The following is a 9,537-nucleotide window of genomic DNA, read 5'->3' as shown; positions in this document are numbered from 1 at the left end:
TGCATCCCCCCTGCAGCCCCCCCTGCTGCCCCCTGCCCCCTCTGCCCCTCACCAGGGCTGGTGCTTGGGGATCCTCCTTCTGCCCCAGGGAGCCCAGAATAATTATAATCTTTTTTAAAAAAATAAAATCTTAATTTTTTTGAGTGCTCTTAAGAAAACAAAAAAAAAAGCCAAGCCCCAGGGCACGTGCACCCAGCTGAAGCCTGGGAGGTGTCACCCCTGCTGCTGCTGGTGGCACAGGGAGAACAATGTCCTGAATAAATGAAAAGTCTTAATGGTGACAAGCAGCCTGTGCCAGCTCCTGGTGCTGCTCTGGCTGCAGCTGAGCTGGGGCTCTGGGGGACTGGGGGGAAAAACCTGCCTGTCTGTTGTGTGTTGGGCTTTGGCTGGTTTGTATGGCCTTGTGTTTAGTGGAAAAGGGCCTGGCACAGCAGGTCTCTGCTGTGGGATGAAGCAGCTCTGCCTGCCCAGAGCATGGGGTGCAGGTCCTTCCTCCAGGAGTGGGTGACTGAGATGCTTTGTCATAGAATAATTTAATAGTTTGGGTCTTGAAAATGACTTTAAAGCTCATCCAGTCCCACCCCCCTGCCTGGGCAGGGACACCTCCCACCAGCCCAGGCTGCTCCAAGCCCCATCCAACCTGCCCTTCAACACTGCCAGGGATGGGGCAGCCACAGCTTCCCTGGGTCTGTGTCTCACCACTGGAATGACATCCCAGTGGAGGGGACCCATTCCCTGGGGAGGGCAGGGAAGGGTGGCAGGGCTGGGAGCAGTGCTGCAGGCTGAGGTCTGGGTGGCACCACCTGGGGTGGTGGCAGCACAGTGGTGTCCCCAGTGCTGAGCATCCTGGGTGTCCTCATATGGGGCTCTCTCTCTCTCTTTTGTGCAGGGCTGAGGTTATCCTGGGGAACATCCTGAAGAAGAAGGGCTGGAGGTACTGTATCACCAGCTGAGGGGGAGCCCAGGCAGGAGAGAATCCTCCTGGAACTTGAAACAAGGCGTGTTGGTGATGCTGGCCCAGGTGTCAGGGCTGTGTATGGAGCAGTCAGCCAGGCCTCCTGTGGCAGCCAGATCTTCCAAGTGCCAAATAAAAATGCTCTCCTGGCTTGCTGGGAGTGCACAGGGGCTCCAAGCCATGGAGCACCAGCCTGGAGCATCATCTCCCTGCACAGCCCCACGACCACAATTCCTGAGCCTGTCTGCCAGCTTTTCCCTGCACTCTTCTCTCTGCAGGTGGGAAGGTGCATTAGGGATGCAAAGCTGTGATGGGCCTTCAGCTTGGCTGTGATGATACCTCGTTTAGATGATGTGCATTAGTACATGTTTTGTAGTTTTAAGAGCATTTGCATAATCTTTGAAGACCTCTGGTGTGTGTCATGTTCAGCCCCCAACTGAAGAGTGGATCCTGGTGGGGCTCATCCCAAAATCATCATCCCCTGTGCTGGGGGAATGATTAAGCAGGAGGGCATAATATTCTGGGTGCTGGGGAAGAAAGAAATGTAAGTTAATCAGAAGCTGGGGGACTGTGTGTTGTACACGTGCAGATACGTAGCAAGGGGGTTTGCAGACAATAAATCTTTGGTTTAATGTTGCATAATAATAAAAATATCTCTGTTCTGTTTGCAGGAGATCCAGTCTGGTCATAACAACAAAATTGTACTGGGGTGGAAAGTAAGTCTCAGTTACTGGTTCTCTTTCAGCTTTGTGGTCCCGTGGAGGTTAATGGCACCACAGAGGGGGGGCCTGTTGCTGTCATTTCCCTTCTCTTCATTCTGCCAGCTCATTTAAAGGGTTGGAGCTTGGCAGGACTAGGGTTGTCATGTCCTAGGCAGAGCTGGGCCCCAGGAGGGGTAACCAGCTTTGATTTTCAGCTCCTGAGCCTTTTCCCAGCTCTTTTCCGTTGAGGGTTGGCCCCCCAAACAAAACATCAACCTGTCTGCTGGAATGGCTGAGGAGACACCTAAGTGAGCCACGAATGTGTCTGCAAACTGGGGGGCTTCCATCAGACATGTAGTGCCAATGACCATAATTACATTTCCCCCCCTGTCTCACTGAGGTTATTCAATGGTGTGTTGGAGCTGAGGTGCAACACAGACCCCTGCTCTTCTGAGAGAGTCAGGGTGTAACTGAGATGATGTGTTTTGGTCTGGTGGGTCTGCCAGGGCTGTCCCACCTCAGCGTGCCCTTGTGTCACAGCAGGCTCTGGGGGCTGCCCAGTGGGTTAGAAACAGACCAGATGAAGCACTCAGAAGGGAAAATCATGGAGCCACGTGTCGCCCCTGGATCTGGCTCAGACATGAGTGATGGGCCACAGTTGCATGGGTCTTGTTGCCTTGGCAAGGTGACCTGCCTGGAGGAGGCCTGGTGCCAGCAGATGGGGTGGTTAATAATGGGGGGGAACTTGGGCTGTGCCCGTGTTGTGAAGCAGCTTCGTGTCTCCCAGGCTGCTGGTGGGAGAGCAGGTTGGATGCTGCTTTGCTCTGGCATTGCAGGTGGCCTCAGCAGAGGCTCAGAGATGTTCCTGCTTGTCCCAGGTGCTGTGTCTGAGACTGGGAACCCCAATGAGGTTCACGGTGTCTCTGCGGTAACTTCGTTTTGGGGATGTTTAAACCAGGAGACAAATTTAGCACTCCCTGCTGTTAGACCTCTAACAGCCACATCCCTGCTGTTCCCTTGCAGAGCTGAGACAGAGAGAGGCCTGTCCAGGAAGCACATCATTGAAGGTACGTGTGGCAGGGGCTGTGGGGCTGGCACATCCCAGCACGGGTACCAGCCGGGGACCCCGGGGCTGTCCCAGGGCAGCTCTGCTGGACTCTGGTGCTCCAGGCCCTGCTCAAGCCCTTGAAGGGCCCAAAATGCACCCAAGGATTTTTCAGGCTGGTCTGAAAAAGCGTGAGGCAAAGCTGCCTCTGCCACCCCTGTGTGCAGCAACAGCCTCCTGGGGCTTTGTGCTGCCCTCGGGCTTACCTGCCCTCATCCCTTACCTGCAGCCTCTGGGCTTCACCTCCCCGGCTGCTGATCCCAAGTGTGGTGGGAGGCTGAGAAGGCTTGTCGGGTCTGGGGCTGCTCTGCTGACCCCCTGAACCTCTTCTGGAGGGGCTGGGCCACTGGCCATGAGCTCCCGCAGGGGAGCAGGGAGGGATGAGGAGGTGGGTGTGAGATCAGCTGGCAGAAGTGGCTCCTGCTGGCCAGGCAGCTGGCTGGGAAGGGCTCTGCTTTGCCCTCACTGCTGCTCCTTCCAGGTGCTCAGCTCTTGTGCACATTCCCTCACCTGGCTCCTTGCATCCTGGGCCATGTCCCACTGAGTGATGCCCTTGCACAACCTCAGCCATCAGGGTTTATTCACCCAGGACCTGCTTGTGTGCAGCACATGTTCCTCATCCTCCTTCTGGGGGCTTTTTGTGTCCTCTTGGGTGTGTTGCTGCTGGAGAGGGAGTGGGGGCACAAACATCTTTCTGTACATACAAGTGTGTGTCACTTAATCTGTCTCTTCCTGAGGGCTGCTTGGTGTCAGGCACCCAGGCCCCCCAGCCATGGGCATCATTAACCTGTGCAGGACACGAGTAGAACAGCACCCATAAAAAGAGACATGTCTGTCATTTTGAGGATCAGCACTGTCAGCCATGACCTTGTCCCAGTGAGAGGCACTGGCCTGGGCTGGCTCCTGACAGGGGCTGCAGCAGAAACCCCCCCAAGGAGGACACTGGGGCTGACAGTCCCCCCATGCAGGTCATGAGAGGGTCCCAGACCCAGAAAAGCAGCCAGCAGCACGGGGGCTGGGGCTGTCTTCTGCTGAAGCCCCAATTCAACCAGCATGGCTGGGGAGAAAACCTGCCCCAGGCTGTGGAAGGGAGTTACTGGAGGTGCCAGCTCTGGGACAGACAGGGCTGGTGCCTGTGCCTCACCTCCCTGCAGAGGGACCCACACTGGCTGCTGTTTGTCACCCTCCTGCCACCCAGGGAGGGGCACAACCTGTTCTCTGGGTTCCCAGGAGATGATGTGCTCCATGCCCAGAGCCCAGGGCTGCTCCTTGCTGAGCAATGCCAGGCTGGGTAATCCCCAGGGAGCAGCAGTCTCCCTCCTCCAGCCCTCTGCAAGAGCTGCAGCAATGAGAAGCCATTCTCCTTATTGTACAGAGTATGCTCAGGTAATTAGTCTCCTCCTTGATTTATGAGATAAACCCTAATTGCTTTCAGTGGTGGCTGGTTAGGCCAATGTTTGCTGCCAGGATAAATCAGAAAAGGGAAATTCCACCTCATCTTCATTAGGAGCCTGTGGTGGTGGTGGGAGCTTGATGGCACAGGGGACCAGCCTGTCCCCAGCTCACATTTGTCACAACTTTCAACAACCAGGATCTGTTCTCTGTATGTTAAAATAGATTCTATGGGAAATACTATTAATGTGTTGAATTATCACTGCCACCTGCCTAATGCCATCCCAAGGGAGTGAGGTGGGATGAACCTGGCAGTCAGCAGGTGGGGTGAGCAGGGCAGCTCCCCCAGGTGCAGCCTTCACCCCTCCTCAGCTCTCATCCCAGAGGAGCTGTTTGTCCATGGTATGGAGCACGGTCAGTTTTGCCTCATCATAACCAGGTCAAACATCTGGGATTACCTTGGAAGTCATTCAGTATTGGCAGAATTCAGCTGCATTAAGATGTGACTGTTGGTTGTATCAAGGTGACGCAGGAGGAAGGTTTCTAGCATCATTTTATTGAACTTCCATTTGATTCACCCCCTGTGAGGTGGTGGGATGAGACCCAGAGGTGCTCAGGGAAGCTGCAGTCAATGTGACAGGCAGCCCAAACCCATCCCTTCTCCATTTCTTGTGGAGCTGCTTTATGAGAGGCCAGCAAAATACTGGCAGCAGTTGAAACAACTTCACAGAACAAATAGCAAATAACGTCAGGTCAGTGTCAGCTATTTTCTATAAATACATTTGGCAAAAATGGCCATTTTTTTTCCCCTCACAAGATTCAGTAACATTTTCAGACTGCTCTATTTTGGCTTATTATTCATGAACATTCATAAAAACATTTTGTTCCTGGGAAGATTCAAAGAAAATAAGTGCTAGAAATCCTCTTCCCTCTCACGCACACACACACAGAAATGTATGTAGGCTTTTCATGCCATCTCCCATCTGATCCTCAGGGAAAAGCTGCTGGAGCCTGGACTGTAGCTGCAAAGAGGTGCCCTGTCCTGCTCTGCAAACCTCTTTTTGCCCTGTGTGACGTGTTGGTGGACACATCCTGTCACCCTGCCCAAAGAGTCACCTCCTTCTGGTGCTTTATCTGCTGGCCATGATGTACCTAGCAGAGGGTCACCAGGCTGGCATGTCTGGAAGGTCCCCCTGGGCTTTGTTGGGTGAGACAGGACTGGGGCAAGGTGCCCCAGGCTGCCTCTGTGAGAGACCTTAGATTAAATAACCTCTGACCAGAAGCAGAGAGATTAGGTCAGTCCCCACCTCCTGATGGCCACGGTCATGCTTGGAAAGCAGCACCTGTTCTGACCCAAATCTCAGCATAATTCCAAAATAAAGCAAATGCTGGTGGAAGTGGAGAGCTCTTCAGGTGGCCCAACTGGTGGTGTTTTCTTCTGAGCATGGAGAGCAGAGACATGGGACCACCCCACCCCGTGTCCTGCTCGGGTGCTGCGTGGTTGTGTGCACATCCATCTGAAATGTCTGTGTGTATAAAGCCAACCAGCTGTGTTGGAGCCCTGATGTGAGGCTGCTGTGTCCTGGCCAGCTCTGTGCTCCCACCCTCACCTCCTGCTCTCTCTTGGCTGTCTCCAGGGCTCAAGGCTTCTCTGCAGAGGCTGCAGCTGGAGTACGTGGACGTTGTCTTCGCCAACCGCCCGGACAACAACACCCCCATGGAAGGTCAGTGGCAGCTGGAATCAGAGTTTGTCACCTGGCTGATCCTGGCTTACAGGCTTAGGCTGATGGTGGCAGGAAATGAAAAGCAATTTTTAAATGAAATATTCAGGTGGGGCAGCTTAAATGTGACCTACCTCATTGGTGATGTCCTGCAGCCCTTAGATTTACACTTCAATGACACGAATTTGTGCCTCTGGGAAGGAAATTGACATTTCCTGTGTGTCCCAGGGGGGCCTTTACATTTGTTTTGGGGTTTATTTCCTTTTCCTGATTGCTGCAGATAAAGTGAATTAGTGCTTGCATTTAAGGCAGGTCTGCTTTGTGCCAAATGACACCTGTATTTCCCTGCCCCTGGTGCTCTAGAGGGGAGCTCTGCTGTTCCCATCCTTGCCCCTGTCCCCTCAGACAGCCTGAGCTGCCTGCTGCTAAAGCCAGGTGTGCCATCAGGGAACAGGTACATGCAGGAGCAGAGTCAGGAACCTGCAAGACCTGTGCACTTTGTGTTTCACAATTGCTGATAACCACATGTCTGCTACATGGTGGTACAGCCCAGTTATCCAGGCACCCCCATCACTGTGTTTTGGGGTCAGTGCCCTATTTGATGGGCACCAGTTCCCATTCCTTCTCTTTTCAGAGCTACCACAGCCACTCACACTGTGGCAGCAGATCAGCCTCACAGCTATAAAATTTAAAAAGACAAGAAGAAAGCCTCTCAGGCTGCAGAAGCTGTCATGGATGAGCAGACAGGAATTGAACCAACCTGGAGCATGACAGGTCCCACCAAAGCTCCTGGTTTGTCTTTCAGCTGTGATGGCACCAATTTTGTGGCTGGCAGTGCCAGTGCTGTGGTGCTTGTGTTTGTGTTCAGTTCTGGGCCCCACAGGATAAGGAAGATATTGAGGTCCTGGAGTGTGTCCAGAGAAGAGCAAGGAGGCTGGTGAGGGGTTTGGAAGGCAAGTCTTATGAGAAGAGGCTGAGGGTCCTGGGGTTGTTCAGTCTGAAGAAGAGAAGGCTCAGGGGAGACCTTATTACTCTCAACAACTGCCTGAAGGGAGGTTGTGTGGGGGCCAGTGTTGGTCTCTTCTCCCAAGTAATTTGTGATAGGACAAGAGGAAATGGGTTTAATTTGTGCCAGGGGAGGTTTAGGTCGGATATTAGGAAAAAATTTCTTTACTGGAAGAGTGGTGAGGCCTTGGGACAGGCTGCCCAGGGAGGTGGGGCAGTCACCAGCCCTGCAGGAGTTCAGGAAGCATTTAGATGTGGTGCTTTGGGATATGGTTCAGGGGCTGTGGCAGTTGGATTGATTACAGTTGGACTCGATGATCTTGGGGGTCTTTTCCAACCTTAATGGTTCTGTGGTGGGGGTGCAGGGAACTGCCCTGGGATTCCGGGGCCAGTGCAGATTTCACAGCAGCAGCTGAGGTCAAGAAAGATGCTGTGTTGTATCTTGGAGGCAGAACTGACCTCCCTGCTAGGTCAGTTGCCCTCTGATGAGGTGGCACAGGACACATGTCCCCTGTGCCCACACACCACGGCTCGTCTTGGGCAGCTGTAGCTTTTGAGATGCTTGGGCAGCTGCTGGGGCTGTGGAGCTGGAAAGCTGGGTGGAACAGGGGACACTTCTATTATGAATGGTGTGCTGCTGATTCTTCTCGTGTACTTCGTGCTTTTTTTATGGTTCACCTACCAAGTCACTTCTCTCCCAGAGCATCTGTTGAACCATCTGTCAGTTCCGCACTCGCTGGCACGCACAGGGAGCTGCCTCCCCAAGGCTCTCCCTCCCTGCCCCCTTTCCTCACATGTCTCTGCTGTTCCCGTGAGCAGATAGTCACTTCTGCTGGGGAGGGGTGTGTAGGTGACCTTAAACTGTTCCCTGCTAGTGCTCCTCAGGCCACAATGTGAGGGTCCTGCTCCAGCAGCTAAAGCTGTCATATGCTGGAAGGTACAAGCAGGGAAGTGCAAGGATGAAGTTCCCATGTTCATGTGGTTCCCTCTCTTGCTCTGTGCAGGCAGGTGAGGTTTTCCCTTTGTCTCCTCTGTTTGTGGTGACTTGTGGCTGTGGGCAGTGGCAGGCAAGGGAGCTGTAATTTAGAAATCATTAAATCACTGGATGGTTTGGGTTGGAAGGGACCTTAAAGCTCATCCAGTCCCAATCCCTGCATGGGCAGGGACACCTCCCACCAGCCCAGGCTGCTCCAAGCCCCATCCAACCTGCCCTTCAACACTGCCAGGGATGGGGCAGCCACAGCTTCCCTGGGCAACCTGGGCCAGGCTCTCACCACCCTCACACCAAATAATTTCTTTATCCCCCCTGACCCACCCTAGCCAGAGATGAAGGGCTCCCTGCTCTCCCAGGCCACCTCAGCAGGGCTGGGTAGCTGACAGGGAATGGGAAAAGAGGCATTTCCTACAGATTTATTTCTTGTAGGTGGCTCTGGTCCCCAAGGCAGGGGACAAGCTTGCTTAATCTAAATGTCTGAAGTGGATTTGCCTTTCTCAGAAGCCTCAGAGCTGTCACCGTGCTGGGGAACCAGGAGCCCACTGCCAAGCCAGCCATGAGCAGGGAGGGAAGGTGATGTGGCTCCTAGCAGGGAACTTTAAACCACTTCAAAATCATCACTGTGCTGCTGGAGGCTGTTTTCTGGATATTTGAAACCTTCATTGATATTTTACAATTTGAAGTGATGCCTTTTGTGCCATTGAGCCCCAGCAGCCCAGGCACGTGCTCCTCACAAACCATCCCAGCACCCGTGGGAGCAGGGCTGCTAAGCAAGGGGGGGATACATAGTTATATCATTTTTAATCATTTTATTTTTTTTATTTTCTGGGTTAACTTCAGTTTTCTTGAAAGGAGCAGAGGTGGGAGAAATGGAAACAGCCACGGACTGAAACGTGTAAGAGGTGCCTGATGAAATGCTGATCAAAACTCCTAAGCAGGAGTGCTGCAAAAATAGAGAACTGAGCCCAGCACAGAGCTGGGGCTGCTGAGCAGGGAGGGATGGGGGGATGGCTGTGCCCATCATACCTAGCACCCAAGTGGGCAGCAGGGGAGCTGCCTGGTCATGGGGCTTTTCAGTGGACAAGTCCATGTCTGAGAACAAATGGTTAGACCTAGAGAGAAGTATGGCCCTGGGAGAAGAGGGAGAGCAGAGCTGACCTCAGCAGGGGCTGGTTTCTCTCCAGCACTCAGGGGGCACCACACCAGGCTCTGCCACCTCCTGGGCAACCAGCAGGGACAGGCAGGTTTTTCCCTCTTTCTTGCACGGGTTTTTTTCCCCCCTCAAAAGCCGGCAGCGCTTCTGATGGATGGAAGGGGAAGATCCCCTCTCAGCACATGCAGCTTCCCAAAGGAGAACAGCTCCCCAGGGAGCTGTGCCAGGGTTTGCAGGGGGGCTCTGGATCCACCAGCCCCGGATTCCTGCTACAAACAAGCAGGGGCAGACACGCTTCCAGTAACACGTTGGGAAAGAAACCTATTTGGTTTATTTTCTCCCCCGTGCTGCCCTCTTGAGCTCAGCTTGGGCAGCAGTTTATCCCAGCAGTTTTTCCCCAGCAGTTTTCCCCAGCAGTTTATCCCAGCAGTTTTCCCAGCAGTTTTCCCCCACCAGTTTCCCCCCACCAGTTTCCCCCCCACCAGTTTCCCCCACCAGTTTCCCCCCACCA

At 53.6% G+C, this 9,537-nt stretch overlaps 1 protein-coding gene across 3 annotated transcripts in view; it reads left to right on the top strand.

Annotated features, from left to right (window-relative positions):
* Window positions 1-9,537, top strand: part of KCNAB1 (potassium voltage-gated channel, shaker-related subfamily, beta member 1) — a 59,752-nt gene that overhangs the window by 44,673 nt on the left and 5,542 nt on the right. For all 3 annotated transcript variants that reach the window (XM_009995714.1, XM_009995715.1, XM_009995716.1), the window contains exons 5-8: window positions 890-934; window positions 1,627-1,671; window positions 2,680-2,723; window positions 5,791-5,877. In XM_009995714.1, the coding sequence (XP_009994016.1) occupies window positions 890-934; window positions 1,627-1,671; window positions 2,680-2,723; window positions 5,791-5,877 (221 nt within the window). The remainder of the gene's footprint in view (window positions 1-889; window positions 935-1,626; window positions 1,672-2,679; window positions 2,724-5,790; window positions 5,878-9,537) is intronic.

Source organism: Chaetura pelagica, unplaced genomic scaffold, assembly GCF_000747805.2.
Source record: "Chaetura pelagica isolate M959 unplaced genomic scaffold, ChaPel_1.0 scaffold394, whole genome shotgun sequence".
Taxonomy (NCBI): Eukaryota; Metazoa; Chordata; class Aves; order Apodiformes; family Apodidae; genus Chaetura; species Chaetura pelagica.
Note: the sequence above shows the minus strand (reverse complement) of the source record. Positions and strands in the feature narration are given on the sequence as shown.